General features: G+C 51.9%; 1 protein-coding gene and 1 non-coding gene across 3 annotated transcripts in view; one reads left to right on the top strand and one right to left on the bottom strand.

Annotated features, from left to right (window-relative positions):
- The first annotated feature begins 501 nt into the window (after positions 1-501).
- The window catches only part of ccdc9 (coiled-coil domain containing 9), a 41,379-nt gene continuing 21,590 nt past the window's right edge, over positions 502-20,290 (top strand). For both annotated transcript variants that reach the window (XM_038785970.1, XM_038785969.1), the window contains exons 1-6: positions 502-623; positions 9,975-10,043; positions 12,030-12,140; positions 12,754-12,897; positions 13,516-13,866; positions 16,709-16,792. In XM_038785970.1, coding sequence (XP_038641898.1) covers positions 10,041-10,043; positions 12,030-12,140; positions 12,754-12,897; positions 13,516-13,866; positions 16,709-16,792 — 693 coding nt within the window. In that variant the 5' untranslated portion in view covers positions 502-623; positions 9,975-10,040. The remainder of the gene's footprint in view (positions 624-9,974; positions 10,044-12,029; positions 12,141-12,753; positions 12,898-13,515; positions 13,867-16,708; positions 16,793-20,290) is intronic.
- trnas-cga lies at positions 19,686-19,756 on the bottom strand. Its single transcript has one exon. It is a non-coding gene; the product is annotated as a tRNA-Ser (tRNA).

The raw sequence follows: 20,290 nt of genomic DNA, 5'->3' as shown, positions 1-20,290 counted from the left end.
TCCCTGAGCGAGACTGTATCCTGGCGGCCATCGGGGAACTCCATGTAGGCATACTGGGGGCTTGCGTGGAGCAGGCGTACCCTGTCCACCAGAGGGTCCGCCTTGTGGAGTCTGACATGCCTACGCAGTAGGACGGGCCCTGGAGCTGCGAGCCACATCGGGAGTAGACACCCCGGATGTAGACTTCCTAGGGAAGGCAAAAACACGTTCTCCGAAAGCTCGTGTTTGAAACAAACCTGTTGGACTTTAACCTGGTGTTGTAAGACTTCTTACTGTGTTTATTTTAGTCCAACGCCGGCATCTCCAAACCCTCAGGTGAATGAAGAGTTATGTTCCAGAAACATATATAGACAAATTCAAAGATGCCAGACAATGCTTAGAATGTGAGCATTTGCAGGTGCTTTACAGATGCAGAGAGAGAGAGAGAGAGAGGGCTAACCCAGGGTTAGAGAGTTGTGAATTGTGCCTTTAAGGACAGTGAGGGCTCAGGATTTGGCAGGAAGCGCGGCAGGCCAGCCACAGGAAGTGAGTGTGTGCGGGGGGCAGGATTTTGCAGCTCTGAAGCCTCACACAGGCTTGTGTGGAGGATGTGGCATCGCTGAGGGGCACGGAGGCACGGCGAGGTAGGGGGGTGCTGGGCACTGGGCACAAGCGGGCATTCACCAAGTGATGGCAGACTGGCCCACTGAGCTAAGGGTTTGATTGGCAATGCTGTGGCTTGTACAGAGTTAGCAGCAGCAGCAGAGACAAGGCCATCATCCCCACTGGGTAGATTAATGTCCAGCGCACTGTCCAACCCACATGATCGGGGCTCAGAGGGGAGCAGGGAGACCGGGCAAACTTTTTGGAGTGGTTTGCGAAGGGGCCTGAATGACCCCCCTCACACACATTGGGAAGCAGAGTGTAGGCCCATTGCGTGTCTGTGTGTGTCTCCAGAAAGCAAAGTGTCTGTCCCACACCCTGACCTGCCTGCCCCACACCCTGACCTGCCTGCCCCACACCCTGACCTGCCTGTCCCACACCCTGACCTGCCTGTCCCACACCCTGACCTGCCTGTCCCACACCCTGACCTGCCTGTCCCACACCCTGGCCTGCCTGTCCCACACCCTGACCTGCCTGTCCCACACCCTGACCTGCCTGTCCCACACCCTGACCTGCTTGTCCCATCCTGCCTGCCTGTCCCACACCCTGACCTGCCTGTCCCACACCCTGACCTGCCTGTCCCACACCCTGGCCTGCCTGTCCCACACCCTGACCTGCCTGTCCCACACCCTGACCTGCCTGTCCCACACCCTGACCTGCCTGTCCCACACCCTGGCCTGCCTGTCCCACACCCTGACCTGCCTGTCCCACACCCTGACCTGCCTGTCCCACACCCTGGCCTGCCTGTCCCACACCCTGACCTGCCTGCCCCACACCCTGACCTGCCTGTCCCACACCCTGACCTGCCTGTCCCACACCCTGACCTGCCTGTCCCACACCCTGACCTGCCTGTCCCACACCCTGGCCTGCCTGTCCCACACCCTGACCTGCCTGCCCCACACCGTGACCTGCCTGTCCCACACCCTGACCTGCCTGTCCCACACCTTGACCTGCCTGCCCCACACCCTGACCTGCCTGTCCCACACCCTGACCTGCCTGTCCCACACCCTGACCTGCCTGTCCCACACCCTGACCTGCCTGCCCTACACCCTGACCTGCCTGCCCCACACCCTGACCTGCCTGTCCCACACCCTGACCTGCCTGTCCCACACCCTGACCTGCCTGTCCCACACCCTGACCTGCCTGTCCCACACCCTGACCTGCCTGTCCCACACCCTGACCTTTCTGTCCCACACCCTGGCCTGCCTGTCCCACACCCTGACCTGCCTGTCCCACACCCTGACCTGCCTGTCCCACACCCTGACCTTTCTGTCCCACACCCTGGCCTGTCTGTCCCACACCCTGACCTACCTGTCCCACACCCTGAACCCTGACCTGCCTGTCCCACACCCTGACCTGCCTGTCCCACACCCTGACCTGCCTGTCCCACACCCTGGCCTGCCTGTCCCACACCCTGACCTGCCTGTCCCACACCCTGACCTGCCTGTCCCACACCCTGGCCTGCCTGCCCCACACCCTGACCTGCCTGTCCCACACCCTGAACCCTGACCTGCCTGTCCCACACCCTGACCTGCCTGTCCCACACCGTGACCTGCCTGTCCCACACCCTGACCTTCCTGTCCCTGCCCCCCCCCCCCCCCCCCCCCCCCCCCCCCCGGGGGACTCAGCTGTCCAATTCGCCCTGCATTTCTTTACCTGCCTCTTGAGGTCTTAGGGCAAACTTATCAGAGGGCAGCAGGATGCCCAGGGACTGAGTTCCAGAGTCACAGGGACTGAGTTCCAGAGTCCCTGGCAGACCAATCCCCCACACTTGGGTCACCTGAATGTTTTTGGGTAGGGACGGGGGCATTGGTTAGCGGAGGGTGGGATTAGGGTAAGGATTAGGGAAGGTGGGCATTCAGGTTGGGCGGTGGGTGTTGGGGGGTACAATAGGGGAAGACCTCGGGGCCATGGGTACAGGGCAGTCACTGATAAATCCGATCAGGGATTCAGGAGAAACTTCTTTACCCAGGGAGTGGGGTGAATGTGGGACTCGCTCCCACGGGGAGTGGGGAGAATGTGGGACACGCTCCCACGGGGAACATAGAACAGTACAGCACAGAACAGGCCCTTCGGCCCTCGATGTTGTGTCGAGCAATCATCACCCTACTCAAACCCACATATCCACCCTATATCCGTAACCCAACAACCCCGTAACCCAACAACCCCCCCCCTTAACCTTACTTTTTAGGACACTAGGGCAATTTAGCATGGCCAATCCACCTAACCAGCACATCTTTGGACTGTGGGAGGAAACCGGAGCACCCGCAGGAAACCCACGCACACATGGGGAGGACGTGCAGACTCCGCACAGACAGCGACCCAGCCGGGAACCGAACCTGGGACCCTGGAGCTGTGAAGCATTTATGCTAACCACCATGCTACCATGTGGGACTCGCGCCCACGGGGAGTGGGGAGAATGTGGGACTCGCTCCCACGGGAAGTGGGGAGAATGTGGGACTCGCTCCCATGGGGAGTGGGGAGAATGTGGGTCCTGCTCCCACGGGGAGTGGGGAGAATGTCGGACTCGCTCCCACGGGGAGTGGGGAGAATGTGGGACCCGCTCCCACGGGGAGTGGGGAGAATGTGGGACTCGCTCCCACGGGGAGTGGGGAGAATGTGGGACTCGCTCCCAGGGGGAGTGTGGAGAATGTTGGACTCGCTCCCACAGGGAGTGGAGAGAACGTGGAACTCACTCCCACAGGGAGTGGGGAGAATGTGGGACTTGCTCCCACCGAGAGCTGGGAGAATGTGGGATTCGCTCCCATGGGGAGTGGGGAGAATGTGGGACTCGCTCCCACCGAGAGCGGGGAGAATGTGGGACTCGCTCCCATGGGGAGTGGGGAGAATGTGGGACTCGCTCCCACGGGGCGTGGGGGGAATGTGGGACTCGCTCCCATGGGGAGTGGGGAGAATGTGGGACTCGCTCCCACGGGGCGTGGGGGGAATGTGGGACTCGTTCCCACGGGGAGTGGGGAGAATGTGGGACTCGCTCCCACAGGGAGCGGGGAGAATGTGGGACTCGCTCCCACGGGGAGTGGGGAGAATGTGGAACTCGCTCCCACAGGGAGTGGGGGGAATGTGGAACTTGTTCCTAAAGGGAGTGCTCAAGGTGAAGAATATTCGAGGTGAAAAGTATTGAGACATTAAAGGGTGAAGCTGGACAAACATGAGGGGAGAAGGGAATAGAACCCTATGGCAATGGGATGAGATGTAGAGGGGATAGGAGGAGGCTCGCGTGGACCAGAAACACCAGCATGGTCAAGACGGGCTGAATGGCCTGCTAATATGCCGGCATATCCTTTATAATGCACAGGTTCTGCTGTCTCACCCCATTGTCCGGCCTGTTCCAGTGGTTTAATTTTCCTTAAGGAATCTGTACGTGTGCGAGTCACTCAGGCAGAGGTAGGAGGAGGCAGTTTTTGCTGACTGGATAATCCCCAGGCCAGTGGAGTGTTTTGCTGATCACAGGAATCTGACAGGGTCAGGCCGTTAATCCCCGACCTGAGACTTCAGACTTCATTCCCAGCAATAGAGCTTTGATGTTTCGTCAGTTCTCCATTCGTTATGGCATGGGGCACTGGATCGGATGGAATAGAAAATCGGAGTGTTAATTTGTGGGCCTTATTTCATTCCAATTCTCGCTTCCCTTTCCGCAAGGTGCTGCCAAACCTGTTGCTTTTTCTCCAGAATTTTCAGTTTTGGTTTGCCTGAAGGTTCAGTTAACTGGTGATGCATAAAAGTAAAAAATCCCAGGGCAGCACTGTGGCGCAATGGTTAGCATTGCTGCCTCACGGCGCTGAGGACCCGGGTTCGATCCCGGCCCCAGGTCACTGTCCGTGTGGAGTTTGCACATTCTCCCCGTGTCTGCGTGGGTCTCACCCCCACAACCCAAAAAGATGTGATGGGTAGGTGGATTGGCCTCGCTAAATTGCCCCTTAACTGGGAAAGAAAAGAATTGGGTCCTCTAAAATTTATAAAAATCATATAAGTATAAAATCCTGACAGTGCATTCAGCCCATCAAGTCTGCACCGACCCTCCGAAAGTGCACCCTACCCAGGCCCATCCCTTCCTGTACCAGTAATCCCACCTAAGCTTTGGACACTTGGGGTCAATTTAACATGGCCAAACCTGCACATCTTTGGATGTAAAATGTGACTTGATTTAATTCCCGAACTCAGCAGGAACAGGCTGCGGGATTCTCCGCTTTGCTGACAACGCACCCACGCCCATGGCGTTCCCGATCTAGCCAGAGCTTCCCAGATCTGCTGAGCTGTCGGGCAGGCCCCTTTCCCGAGTGGCTCCAAGGGCTTCCTCAACACTCATCCCTCTCCCAAACCCTGGACACAGCATTCCCAAGAGGTTCCAGTGGGACTGGGGCCTGAGATTGGGAACTTTCAGTTCCCCAGTCTCTACGTCCCATTCCATAAACACTCAGGAATGCCTCTGTGCAAGAGAAACAACTGGACTATTTTGACATTGTCAGCTGGACATTTAGCAACAAAAACCTGCATTTATATAACACCGTTTAGTAAAATATCCCAAGATGCTATGTGCAAGTGTTAACAGTCAATATTACCCATCAAGCCATTAATTAGGACAGGCAAATTGGAACATTCAAAAGTGATTGAAAGCAGCACTTGAGGGCTATTGCTGAAAACCTCTCCACTGGTTGGAGTCAAACCCGGCATGAAGGAAAGCCTTTGACAAGGTGCCACACAAAAGGTTGCTGCATAAGATAAAGATGCATGGCATTAAGGGTAAAGTAGTAGCATGGATAGAGGATTGGTTAATTAATAGAAAGCAAAGAGTGGGGATTAATGGGTGTTTCTCTGGTTGGCAATCAGTAGCTAGTGGTGTCCCTCAGGGATCCGTGTTGGGCCCACAATTGTTCACAATTTTTACATAGATGATTTGGAGTTGGGGACCAAGGGCGATGTGTCCAAGTTTGCAGATGATACTAAGATGAGTGGTAAAGCAAAAAGTGCAGAGGATACCGGAAGTCTGCAGAGGGATTTGGATAGGTTAAGTGAATGGGCTAGGGTCTGGCAGATGGAATACAATGTTGACAATATGTGAGGTTATCCATTTTGGTAGGAATAACAGCAAACGGGATTATTATTTAAATGATAAAATATTAAAACATGCTGCTGTGCAGAGAGACCTGGGTGTGCTAGTGCATGAGTCGCAAAAAGTTGGTTTACAGGTGCAACAGGTGATTAAGAAAGCGAACGTAATTTTGTCCTTCATTGCTAGAGGGATGGAGTTTAAGACTAGGGAGGTTATGCTGCAATTGTATAAGATGTTAGTGAGGCCACACCTGGAGTATTGTGTTCAGTTTTGGTCTCCTTACCTGAGAAAGGACGTGATGGCGCTGGAGGGTGTGCAGAGGAGATTCACTAGGTTAATCCCAGAGCTGAAGGGGTTGGATTACGAGGAGAGGTTGAGTAGACTGGGACTGTACTCGTTGGAATTTAGAAGGATGAGGGAGGATCTTATAGAAACATATAAAATTATGAAGGGAATAGATAGGATAGATGCGGGCAGGTTGTTTCCACTGGCGGGTGAAAGCAGAACTAGGGGGCATCGCCTCAAAATAAGGGGAAGTAGATTTAGGACTGAGTTTAGGAGGAACTTCTTCACCCAAAGGGTTGTGAATCTATGGAATTCCTTGCCCAGTGAAGCAGTTGAGGCTCCTTCATTAAATGTTTTTAAGGTAAAGATAGATAGTTTTTTGAAGAATAAAGGGATTAAGGGTTATGGTGTTCGGGCCGGAAAGTGGAGCTGAGTCCACAAAAGATCGGCTATGATCTCATTGAATGGCGGAGCAGGCTCAAGGGGCCAGATGGCCTACTCCTGCTCCTAGTTCTTATGTTCTTATGAAGGAAGATGATTGTGGTCAATCATCTCAGTCTTGGGATATCACTGTAGGAGTTCTTTAGGCCCAACCATCTCAATTACCTGCTTCCATCCATCATAAGGTCAGACCTGGGGCTGATCGCTGATGACTGTTCAGCACCATTCACGACTCCTCAGATAATGAAGCCGTCCATTTCCAAATGCAGCCAGACCTGGACAATATCCAGGCTTGGGGCTGACAAGTGGCAAGTTACATTCACGCCACACAAGTGCCAGGCAATGACCATCTCCAATAATCATCGCCCCTTGATATTTAATGGCATTACCATCGCTAAAACCCCACTATCACCATCATGGGATTACCATTGGTCAGAAACTAAACTGGACTAGCCATATAAATACTGTGATTAAAAGAGCAAGTCAGAGGCTGGGAATCCTATGGTGAGTAGCTCGCCCTGGCTTCATAAATTCTTAGATTCCCTACAGTACAGAAGGAGGTTATTCAGCCCATCTGGTCTGCACGACCGTCCGAAAGAGCACTGTACCTAGGCCCACTCCCCCAACCTTTACCCGTAAGTCCACACATTTATCACGGCCAATCCACCTAACCTGCACATCTTTGGACTGTGGGAGGAAACCGGAGCACCCGGAGGAAACCCACGCAGACACGGGGAGAACGTGCAAACTCCGCACAGACACAATCAGCCGAGACTGGAATCAAACCCAGGTCCCTGGCACAGTGAGGCAGCAGTGCTAACCACTGTGCCACCGTGCCGCAACTCTGTCTACCATCTACAAGACAGGAGTGCGATGGAATACTCTCCACTTGCCTGGATGAGTGCAGCTCCAACAACACTCAAGAAATATGACAGCATTCTGGAAGTAGCAGTCCACATGATTGGCACCATATCATTCACTTCCCTTGACAAACAATAGCAGCCTGTGTACCTTATACAAGATGCACTCATCAAGGTTCCTTCACAGCACCTTCCAAACCCACGACCGCTACCATCTAGGACGAGAGCAGCAGATACCTGGGAACCCCACAACCTGGAGGTTCCCCTCCAAGTCACTCACCATCCTGACTTGGAAATACATCGGTCGTTCCTTCTCTGTCGCTGGGTCAAAATCCGAAACTCCCTCCCTAACAGCGCAGTGGGTGTACCTACACCCCAGGGACTGCAGCGGTTGAAGAAGGCAGCTCATCTCCACCTTCTGAAGGGCAGCTAGGGATGGGCAATAAATGCTGGTCTAGCCACATCCTGTAAATGAAGAGAAGAAAGTAAGCAAAAGATTGGTCAAAGAGGTAGGGTAGTAAGGAACAGCTTTGCGGTGGGGAGAGAGAAAGAGAGTGAGACGGAGCGGTTTATGAGGGGAATTCCCAGCCTTGGGAACCAGGCATCCGAAGGCACGGCCTCCCACGTACAAGAGGCCCGAGTCGGAGGAAGGCAGAGATCTTGGAGGGTTGTGGGACTTGTGAAGATAGTGAGGGGCAAGGTCATTGAGCTGTTACCAGATGGAGGTCAGCGAGCACAGGGATGATGTATGAAAGGGACCACATGACTGAGGAGGATCTAAAGTAACATCTCCAGGAAATAATATCATTTGTGCATTTGATTTGTGTATAAATATATGTTTCTGTTCCCTTTGTTGAGTACAGCCAGTGATCTGTACCGCGTTTGAAATCTAATGATTTCCCCTATTTCCTGTCTAGTGTCCCAATAAAGACATCGTTTGATGTCGTGTTTGATTAAGAGCTTTGATATGCTTATTGCTGGACCCAGAATCGAGAGATTGGGCAGCTGCATTTGTTTAATGGTAATAGCTTCAGTTATATTGAGTTAAGTCCAGAGTCACGGCTGTCGCTTTTTTATAAAAAAAGGAAAAATAATTTGGGTGGTCATCAGCAATTTACCTCTTTGCAAATCTGGATAATGCAGTTTGCAAAAGGTCCCATGTACCAGTAGCCCATTGAGACTCTCATGCCTATGGCAGACTATTTGAAAGAGTTGTCCCTACTGATTGCCTGAAGTATCTAATTCCTTGGCCATCTTGGAGAGATCATTGCAGGTCAAGCCTGGCTAGAATTGATTTGTGTCCAGTAATCCCTTTGGATACAGGTCCGTGAGGGGGATCTTGGAGCACAATAGGTAGCATCCATAGAACAGACAGTGCAGAAGGAGGCCAGTCGGCCCATCGAGTCTGAACCGATCCACTTAAGCCCTCACTTCCACCCTATTCCCCCATAACCCAATAACCCCTCCTAACCTTTTTGGACACTAAGGGCAATTTAGCACGGCCAATCCACCTAACCTGCACATCTTTGGACTGTGGGAGGAAACCGGAGGAAACCCACGCAGACATAGGGAGAATGTGCAGCCTCCGCACAGACAGTGACCCAGCAGGGAATCGAACCTGGGATCCTGGCGCTGTGAAACCACAGTGCTAACCACGTGTGCTACCGTGCTGCCTCTAATTCACAAGCCCTCGGTTCAAGTCCCACCCCTGGAATTGAGGTGCAGGCAAACATAAGACGTAGGAACTGAAGTAGGCCATTTGGTTCATCGAGTCTGCTCCGCCATTCAATGAGATTGTGACTGATCTGATGTAATAATCTTCAACTCCACTTTCCCGCCTTCATTCCCTCACTGATTAAAAATCTGTCTCGGCCTTGAACATACTTAACGGCCCAGCCTCTACAGCTCTCTGCGGTAAAGAATTCCACAGATTCACTCCCCTCTGAGAGAAGAAATTCCTCCTCATCTCTGTCTGAAATGGGTCACCCCTCACTCTGAGATTCTGCCCTCTGGTCCCAGACCCTCCCACAAGAGGAAACAACCTCTCAGCATTAGTTGAGTATCGAGCTGCAAATCCTCCCAGCAAACACCAACGTCAGATGGTCAGGGCAAGGTAGATTCCTACTCTGCCGTGATGGGAAGAATATTGAAAACTCGGCCATCACTAGCCATAGTTCCAGACCACAGCAGGCAGGCAAAAGTACCTGGACTGTAACACTCATACCACAGGTCCGTGCTGCCTCGCCCAAGTGACATTTCAATCCAGACACTGCAGCCACCAAGGTGCATTCAAGTGACTTCAGTCTTGGTAATAGGCATGGCTTGTTCCCACCAGTACCCTGAACCATTGATGTACCCTCATTGCTAACCTGGGAATGACAAGGCCACTAATCTCTGACCTGATTCAACTGGGGACCACTGATAAACCTTTGGGGGGGGGATGCCCCTTTTAAATGACAGACCTCACTAACCATGTGAGCTGGACAAGGGGGCCTCTTCAATATTCATCTCAGCTGCTCTGGTCCCTGAGCCCAGCTGGCATCAACGAAGCAACATCACAATCCCACAGAGTTTAACAATCTGTTCCTCGCTTAACAGTGCAAACCGAGCTGGCTTGCTTGTGTTTTTTTTTGTAGTTCTTACTGAAACTCTATGAACCCCTGATTCTGTTTTAGTATCTTGCAGGAGTTTTAAAGCGAGTTCCCTGCCATTACCGACACGCGCACACACAGCAAGCCACCATGGTGAGTATACAGAATTTCGCAACATGCGGTGTCAAACTCATTTGTCTGCAGTTTGGGGTTGAGTGAATGTTTTAAGTACCTGTTTCTCTTGTCTGAATTCAACTTTTATGCTGGTTTTTAAGTTCCTCCACTGCCTTGCCCCCCGACATTCCAATCCCTTCGTTTAGCTGATGAGTGCTGGGAGGGGCTGTTTGACCTTGGAAGTGTATCGCATCGCAGTCTAAGCCCATTTACTCTGCCATGATGTGGAGGTGCCACAGTTGGACTGGGTTGAGCACAGTAAGAAGTCTTACAACACCAGGTTAAAGTCCAACAGGTTTGTTTCAAACACGAGCTTTCGGAGCACTGCTCCTTCCTCGAAGCTCCGAAAGCTCGTGTTTGAAACAAACCTGTTGGACTTTAACCTGGTGTTGTAAGACTTCTTACTGTAATTTACTCTGCAGCAGAGGTCACAGAGTGGCGATTGGAACTGGGATCTCTGGTTGATCCAGCGATGGCAAAAGTCAATTGTTTTTTTTGGGCGGGCCGGGCCTGGTTGTTGTTAACCTGCTCAGGTCAGTGTGGGCCAGGAGAGCGGTACGGTATTGAACACTGCGCTGGGGGTGGACGTTAATACATTTGTACAGAACCACCGCCCTGATGTGGAGGCGTGAATTGCGGTGGACAAGCCTTTATTTCACCCTGGGCCACTGAGGTGGGATTGGGGGTGGAAGGGCTAATACAAGATAATTTAAGTTAATGGTGAATTAAGCCCAGTTATTTGACCAGGGATCCAGTACTCCAGGTGAGGCTTTGAGGCCTTCTCAAACCACCTGGCCACAGGTGTGGTCACAGGACACCATTGAGGGTTCAGAATGGTGGCCTGGTAAATTTGGCCATTTATTTCATTTGTTTTAATTTTAAAATAAATGTAAAGTATCCAATTCATAGTTTTCCCAATTAAGGGGTAATTTAGCATGGCCAGTCCCCCTACCCTGCACATCTTTGGATTGTGGGGGGTGAGACCCACGCAGACACGGGGAGAATGTGCAAACTTCACACGGACAGTGACCCAGAGCCGAGATCGAACCCGGGACCTCGGTGCTGTGAGGCAGCAGTGCGCTGCCCCGTTGAAATGGGCCCCCTGGCCAATCCCTGGCCATCAAAGCAGAGATGGATCCTTCCTTCTTCGGTACATTACCAATAGGGGCCATTGGATAAAAATCGATGGAAGCCGTGAGGCACCGCTAACCCACTGCGCCACCGTGATGCCCTTAAATCTGGCCATTTAAAAAAATTTTTTGAAGTTGCCGAGAGGGTGTCTCAGGGTGAAGGTGGCCTCTCCCTCACCTGTGTTTTTTTTCCATAAATTTAGAGTACCCAATTCATTTTTTTTTTTTCAATTAAGGGGTAGTTTAGCGTGGCCAATCCACCTACCCGGCACATCTCTGGATTGTGGGGGCGAAACCCACGCAGACACGGGGAGAATGTGCAAACTCCACACGGACAGTGACCCAGAGCCGGGATCGAACCCGGGACCTTGGTGCCGTGAGGCAGCAGTGCTAACCCACTGCACGACTCTGCTGCCCTCCGTCACCTGGTTGATAGTACTCTGCGTGGAGGGCTTCCAGCTCAGCGAGCCCATCCACCATCTTTAATTGGACTGTCGGTGCACCCTGTGGCTACTAATTGACTAAGACAATAATTTGGCTCCCTCGGCAATCGCTCCACCATGGGAGGCCCTGCCTTAAGTCCCCTTCTCTCGCTCTGGCAAGCTGTCACGCCTGCGGTCCTCTTAAGAGCCTCCTAAAACCTACCCTAATGTCACCTTCTTCGGCTGAGTGTCAGGTTTTTGTCCAATAACCGGGCCGTGAAGCAGCTTGGGGATGCTGCGCCCTGTTGAAAGGTGCCGTATAAGTGCGAGTTGTTGTTGCCGTGTGAGCTGGGCACAATCTCTCCCAGCTCTGTTAACACTGAGCTGAGAATAAGGCCCTTCTCTCATTTCAGTCAACGGCGGAAGATCCCAATTTGAAGACACGAGAGGAGAAAGACGCTGATCTGGACAGGAGGATCGAAGCCCTTCGAAAGAAGAATGAGGCGCTGATGAAGAGGCATAAGGTGAGGCGCGACTCGCTTGGAGATGTTGCGGTGAGGGGAGGGGGGGGGGGTAATTTTGAACTTGGATGTGTATCAGAACCAAGCTAGGTACCCAGCCAATCCCGAAGGGCCAGCCCACACCCTGCCAACCCCGTTGAAATGGGCCCCCTGGCCAATCCCTGGCCATCAAAGCAGAGATGGATCCTTCCTTCTTCGGTACATTACCAATAGGGGCCATTGGATAAAAATCGATGGAAGCCCCATCAAGCCAATCCCTCCCCCAGCCAAATTCGAATAAGACCATTTGCCACAGCCCCCAGGATATGGAAGGGCAACTATTGACCTGGGCTCCCATTCGTTGTTCCAACACATGCCCCCAGGTTAAGGGGGGATTGTTGGGTTACGGGTATAGGGTGGATACGTGGGTTTGAGTAGGGTGATCATTGCTCGGCACAACATCGAGGGCCGAAGGGCCTGTTCTGTGCTGTACTGTTCTATGTTCTACATCACAAAGATATTCAAGAATATCGTTGCCCCTGACTAGTTGATGAGATGTTTCGCTGGGAGGCAGGTTTCTCTCGAGGCTTACTTCGGGTCAAACGGAACGAGTTTCATTGTTTTGCTTTTGAAACAGGAAATCGAAGAAGATCGAAGGAAGGCGGAAGAGGACGGAATCTCTGTGACCAATCGGAAGCCCAGGCATGAAGCTGAACGCGACCGCAAATGGAGTGAGCAGGAGATCCTGACGGTCACTGTTGATCTGAGTAAATCTCCATTGGTGAGTGAAGTCCTCCAAAGGATTGGCAGGGCCTTGGCTGTCTATCCAATCCGAAAGACGGAGCCTTCCTACGGTGCAACGCTCCCTCAGCGCCCTGTTACCCCCCCCCCCCCCCCCCCCCCCCGCGGCGCTCCCTCAGGACTGCCCCCCCCCCCTCCACCCCTCCCTCTGTGATGGTGCGGCGCTCCCTCAGCGCCCTGTCCCCCCCCCCCCCCCCCCCCCCCCCCCCCCCGCGGCACTCCCTCAGGACTGCCCCCCCCCCGACGGTGCGTCGCTCTCTCGGCACTGCCCTCCCCCGTTGAACGTGGCTGCGGTCCCTCGGCACTGCCCACCCCTGACGGTGCGGCACTCCCTCAGCGCCCTGTTTACCCCCCCCCCCCTGCGGCACTCCCTCAGGACTGCCTCCCCCCCGGCCCTGACGGTGCGGCACTCCCTCAGTGCTGCCCCCCGTCCATCTGTCCAGTGGCGCTGCCCTCCTTCGGCCTAGAATGTGGGCTCCGAGCTCTCAACAGCTGCTGAGTTGGAAAGATGGATCCAATCACGTGTTGTATTTCTGAACAAAGACTGGTGTTGGAGTTGTCTTGCTGTGAACTGTTCTTTTACCCTTATCACCAATAGGAGAAGAGAATGGTGAATGACAGAAAGCCGGTGAATTCGCCCCGTGGCAACCAGGAGTCTCCCGGGAGACGGCCGTGGACATCCGGCCCCAACTCCCCGGACCCCAGACAGGCAGCGGACAGGGGCAGCCATCACCGTTCCCCTGGCAACAGGCCCGACAGGATAATGTGGGCAGATCACCCCGATAGGAGCCCGCGGGGCCTCAGTGGACACGAGAGCCCGGGTGGAGAGAAACCGAACCGAGGGGGTCGCACCAGGAGAGGCCGAGGTGGAGGAGGAGGTGGAGGCGGAGGCGGTGATGGAGGAGGCGGTGGAACTGGCAGTGTTTCACCACAGGATCGCAGAGTGAAGGTTAGTCCAACTGGGAAGCGGCTTCATTGTGAGGGACACCCAAATGGATCATTTACAATTCACATGTGGCCCGGCCATTCGGCACTTCTGCTGGTACGTATGCTGCAAGCGAGCCTCCTTCAATCCCTCTTCATTTTGTCCTATCTACACATCCTTCTCTTCCTTCCTTTCTATCCTGAATCCCTGAAATGCCTTTATTCACCTCGGGGCGCGAGTTCCACATTCTCACCCTCTCTCTGTAAAGACATTTGGTTAGCACGGTAGCATTGTGGATAGCACAATTGCTTCACAGCTCCAGGGTCCCAGGTTCGATTCCGGCTTGGGTCACTGTCTGTGCGGAGTCTGCACGTTCTCTCCGTGTCTGCGTGGGTTACCTCCGGTTTCTTCCCACAGTCCAAAGATGTGCAGGTTAGGCGGATTGGCCATGATAAATTGCCCTTAGTGTTGGGTGGGGTTCCTGGGTTATGGAGATAGGGTGGAGGTGTTGACCTTGGGTAGGGTGCTCTTTCCAAGAGCCGGTGTAGGCTCGATGGGCCGAATGGCCTCCTTCTGCACTGTGAATTCTGTGATATAATCTATGACATTCTCCTGAGTTCCCCGTTGGTTTCATTAGCGACTGTGTTGATGTGAATGGCTGTTGTCAAGTGGCTCGGTAGGTAGTTAAATGAATCACCTGACTTGCTGGGGACTGGAACTTAACAGCGAAGACAGCCCCCAGCTCTGGGGGGGGGGGGGGGGGTGGTATTTACAATTCCCTTCTCCACCCCTGAACGTTGGGGAAGAGAGAGGAAACCTGTTCACCGACTGCGTAACTGCTCCCGAGAGGCTGCGGATGGGTAAGTTTGCGGGCCAGTGCGAGGGACACAACCCAGCTTTAATGTGATACCATCCGATGGGCTCACCGTAGCTTATTTTCCTCTACTTGCACTAGAGAGTGGTCACACGGTGCCAGGGACCCAGGTTCAAATCCACCCTCTGATGACTGTCTGTCTGTGCGGAGTCTGCACTTTCTCCCCGTGTCTGCGTGGGTTTCCTCCGGGTGCTCCGGTTTCCTCCCACAGTCCAAAGACGTGCAGGTTAGGTGGATTGGCCATGCTAAATTGCCCTTGGTGACTAAAAAAGGTTAAGAGGGGTTACAGGGATAGGGTGGAAGTGAGAGCTTAAATGGGTCGGTGCAGACTCGATGGGCCGAATGGCCTCCTTCTGCACTGTATGTTCTATGTAACCTTTTTAAAACATAAAGTGAACATCTTAGCAACCATTAATTCAAATACAACCCCCAAAGAATACAACACTAAGTAATCCTTTAAACTTTCCTTTTAACATCCCTACGACTTAAAACACCTTTTACCAGAAGCACATCGGGTTAAAGTCACTACTGTTATTAGTTTTAAAACATCAAGATCGATTTACAGTCTTTAGATTAGAGAGAGACTCTAATACCCCTTCTGGCTGTGACTGCAGCTCTCCAGCTCTGAAAACGAAACTAAAACACACCCTGCAGCAAACAGCCTAAAACAAAAGTAAAAAGCTGACAGACAGCCCAGCTCCACCCACTCTCTGACATCACTGCAGTAATAAACACCCATTTCTTAAGGGTACTCTCATATGACACTCTCCGTGTTTTTTTTGCCACTTACCTTTAAATCTGTTCCCTGATTACTGAGAACACAGATGTACAATTGTGCCATTTTCACCGTAACGACATTCAGCACCGATCGGGCAACTTATCACAATAAAATGTTCTTGTTTTTTAAAATTTATTTAAAAAAAAATTAAATTAGAACTCAATTTCTTTTTTTTTCCAAAAAGAGGCAATTTAGCGTGGCCAATCCACCTCGTCTGCACATCTTTTGAGTTGTGGGGGTGAGACCCACGCAAACACAGGGAGAATGTGCAAACTCCTCACGGACAGTGACCCAGAGCCGGGATCGAACCCGGATCCTCGGCGCCGTGAGGCAGCAGGGCTAACCACTGTGCCACCGTGCTGCCCTTATTTCTGGGTTTTTAAGTGCCAATCCGTGGAACAGCTGCTGTGTCCTAGTGGCTGCTACACTACATGTTCCCGTGTTTGTGTGTGCGTGTGTGTCACGGATCTGCCCAGCTTCACAGTTTCTGCTTTGGCATTTTGTTAGCGGAGATTTGACCAAAAGTCACAGCTGACCTGTCGAAACATTACCGGTTGAAAAGGAAGCTGAGAATTCTCTGGTGATTAATTTGCTGCTTTTTGCAGCAAGCTGGGAGTTCACCTGAGGCTTGGGACGCTGGGGGGGGGGGGAAATAAATTTCAAACTAATGGACTGAATGTGTGTCTTTATTGATTGGACCTAGGAGAGAGCTCAATGACATAACTGTTGGGACCAGAAAACATGCTCTCATTCCTTTCGGAACCCTTAAAAGCTAGTGTAGATTGAAATTGCATGGAAATGTGAAAATCGCTTATTGTCACGAGTAAGCTTCATTGAAGTTACTGTGAAAAGCCCCTAGTCACCACATTCCGGCGCCTGTCCGGAGAGGCTGGTACGGGAATTAAACTGTGCTGCTGGCCTGCCTTGGTCTGCTTTAATGGGGCCAGTGGTTGATATTTCTGGCTTTCGATGGTCTCTGGTATTGGGGGGGGGGGGGGGGGGGGGGATGGAGAATCAGCCCGGGTTCCTGTTCCTGATCTCCGTTCATCGAGGTTAATCGTGGCCCCTCCTCAAGTGAGACCAAGGGTGCGGTACCTGCCCCTCTGGGTGTTGTTATTTCCACAAGGATGGGAGGGTCAGTATGTGGGGTGGGGTTTGGGGAGGGGGGGGAGAACAGACAAGATTTCAATTGGATCATTTCTTTACTTTTACAGGAATGGGAAGAAAAGCGACGGCAGAACATTGAGAAAATGAATGAAGAAATGGAGAAGATTGCCGAATACGAGAGGAGCCAGATGGTGAGGCTGATTAACCAGAGCAAGTTTAACCCTGGAGCTTCCATTTTCTGAACATGGACTCCCTGTGGTGCAGAAGGAGGCCATTCGGCCCATCGAGGCAGCACCGACCCTCTGAAAGAGCACCCCACTTTCCGCTATCCCATCCCCATAACCCCATCTAGCCCTTGGACACTAAGGGGCAATTGATCATGGCCAATCCTTGGCCTGTGGGAGGAAAGTGGAGCACCCGGAGGAAACCCACGCAAACACGGGGAGAACGTGCAGACTCAGCACAGTCACCCAAGGTCGGAATGGAACCCGGGTCCCTGGTGCTGAGAGGCAGCAGTGCTAACCACAGGATCATAAAGTAGGCCATTCGGCCCCTCGGCCTTTAACTAGATCATGGCTGATCTGCCACTGCAATACCATCTACCTCCTATTGTCCCGGACCTCCTGAAATCATTGGCATCGAGAAATTGTGGTCTTGTTCACGGGCCAGAATTCTGGATGAAGCCGAGGAGCCATAGATTTCATAGAATTTACAGTGCAGAAGGAGGCTATTCGGCCCATCGAGTCTGCACCGGCTCTTGGAAAGAGCATCCTATCCAAGCCCATACCTCCACCCTATCCCCATAACCCAGTAACCCCACCCAACACTAAGGGCAATTTTGGACACTAGGGGCAAATAAGCATGGTCAATGTGCCTAACCTGCACATCTTTGGGAGGAAACTGGAGCACCCGGAGGAAACCCGCACACACATGGGGAGAACGTGCAGACTCCACACAGACAGTGACCCAAGCCCGGAATCGAACCTGGGACTCTGGAGCTGTGAAGCAATTGTGCTAACCACTATGCTGCCGTGCTGCCCAAAGCTTCCCCAAAGAAGTGCTACCATGCTTCTACAAAGCCCATGCAACCCTTTTTTTCAAGCTGTTTTTCTGCAACTAACTTTTTAAAAAAGTGCTCAGCTTTCTCAGGAAGTGGTGAGACCAGGGGCAGGCTAGGTCACAACTTCGGAATGGAAGCACAGTTTTCATTGAGAATGAAGGGGAGTCCAAAAGGATTAGCTAAAATCCATCAGAGAGTAAATGAGTGGAAGGAGGCCATTTGGCCCATTGTTTTACATCTGTGATTCATAGTCCAAGTATATTTTAATTAGCTGCTCTGGCTGTCTGGTTATATGTACAGAGCCACACAAACCAAAGAGGCCCTGACTCTGTGATTAGTTTGAACCGGGGCAATTTGCAATGTTTCCTATGGTGTTTTGGTCGTTGGGAAATCAGCCAGGTTTCCAGTCCATTGAAAGTGGCAGAAACAGTCAATTTCTTTGCAGTTTTCCCATGTTATCAACAACAATTTTATTATATTGTAGAGTGAGGTTGTCCATAACTTGTTGGATGCAAGTCTTTTGCAACCCTTTCAGAGACTTCCAGAAACGCGCTCCACAGTGCCACTTAGTGATTAGAGCCTGCGACTACACCGTGACAGTTGACATAAAAAACAGAGAAAAATTACAGCATAGGAACAGGCCCTTCGGCCCTCCAAACCTGCGCCGATCCAGATCCTCTATCTAAACCTGTCGCCTATTTTCTAAGGATCTGTATCCCTTTGCTCCCTGCCCATTCATGTATCTGTCTAGATACATCTTAAATGACGCTATCGTGCCCACCTCCAGCACCTCTGCCGGCAATGCGTTCCAGGCACCCACCACCCTCTGCATAAAGAACTTTCCACGCATATCTCCCTTAAACTTTTCCCCTCTCACCTTGAACTCGTGACCCCTAGTAATTGAGTCCCCCACTCTGGGGGGGAAAAAGCTTCTTGCTATCCACCCTGTCTATACCACTCATGATTTTGTAGACCTCAATGAAGTCTCCCCCCCCCCCCCCCCCTCAACCTCCTTCTTTCTAATGAAAATAATCCTAATCTACTCAACCTCTCTTCATAGCTAGCGCCCTCCATACCAGGCAACATCCTGGTGAACCTCCTCTGCACCTTCTCCAAAGCATCCACATCCTTCTGGTAATGTGGCGACCAGAACTGCACGCAGTATTCCAAATGTGGCCGAACCAAAGTCTGAAACAACTGTAACATGACCTGCCAACTCTTGTACTCAATACCCCGTCCGATGAAGGCAAGCATGCTGTATGCAAACATAGCAAAAGTCAGTGCGAAACACCGACAGAATAAGGTGACTAAATATTGTGGATAGGACATACTTGCACATTGCAAGATATTTGATAAGATATGGATGCAGGAAAGAATGGGTTGGGCACGGTGGTTAGCACTGCTGCATCATGATGCCGAGGACCTAGGTTCGATCCCGGCCCCGGGTCACTGTCCATGTGGAGTTTGCACAATCTCCCCGTGTTTGCGTGGGTTTCACCCCCACAACCCAAGAGCTGTACAGGGTGGGTGGATTGGCCACGCTAAATTGCCCCATAATTTGGGGGGGGGGGGGGGGGGGGGGGGGGGGAGAATTGGGCACTTACAATTTATTCAAAAAAAAGATTGTTTTGGGGTGTGATGTTTCGAGTGGCTGTTGACGTTCACCATCTAAACGCTGACATCTGGTCGAATCGGGTTTGCAGGATGTGAGAGTGTTCTCAGTGTCAAACCCCATCAAGAGCTTTTGTAAAAAATTTAATGTACCCAAATACTTTTTCCTAATTAAGGGGCAAATTAGCACGGCCAATCCACCTACCCTGCACATCTTTGGGTTGTGGGGGTGAGACCCACGCAGACACGGGGAGAATGTGCAAACTCCACACGGACAGTGACCCAGGGCCGGGATCGAACCTGGGTCCTCGGTGCCGTGAGGCAGCAGTGCTAACCCACTGCGCCACCGTGCTGCCTAAGGCAAAGGGAATCGCAATCATTTGTGCAGTTAGTGGAGCTGAGTAAATATTTAGAATCGTGAGCAGGATTCGAACCTGCGCATTGGATTTCGAGTCCAATGCCTTAACCACTCGGCCATCGCAGCCTCCCCATCGAGAGTGAGGAGAATATCATCGGGGAAGAGGGTGGTTAATGCAATTATGTTGTTGGAAACACAATTGTAGCAAGCTCCTTTTTCCCATGGCAAAAAAAAAAAATTTAATCTGATTTTTTTTTTTGAAGAAATTATCCATCATTCTTCAATAAGGGCTGTTATTTTAGCCTTATTCTAAATCGTTGAGAATATGTTCAGCTAAGACACACACACACACACACACAGCCGCACAATCAGCCTGACCGTCAGCAGTGAAAAGCTGTTTAATGGAGTTCAGCTCTGTGTTAACTGTGTAGGCTCCTGCAGTGCTGGTAGAGGAACTAGTGAATCTGTATTTCAGCAGAGGATGATACTTGGAGAAGGTTTGAGACGACTTGATTGGAAGAATGGGGGCAAAATTGAGACGCGGCTGTGGGGCGGAGGCGCAGAGCGTCTCCCGAGTTGTCAATACACCTGTTGTCCTAGATTACTGCCTTTTGCTTCCTGTATATCAGTGAAATATCTCCTGGGAGAATGCCTTGTCTC

This window comes from Scyliorhinus canicula, chromosome 27 (genome assembly GCF_902713615.1).
Source record: "Scyliorhinus canicula chromosome 27, sScyCan1.1, whole genome shotgun sequence".
Lineage (NCBI taxonomy): Eukaryota > Metazoa > Chordata > Chondrichthyes > Carcharhiniformes > Scyliorhinidae > Scyliorhinus > Scyliorhinus canicula.
Note: the sequence above shows the minus strand (reverse complement) of the source record. Positions and strands in the feature narration are given on the sequence as shown.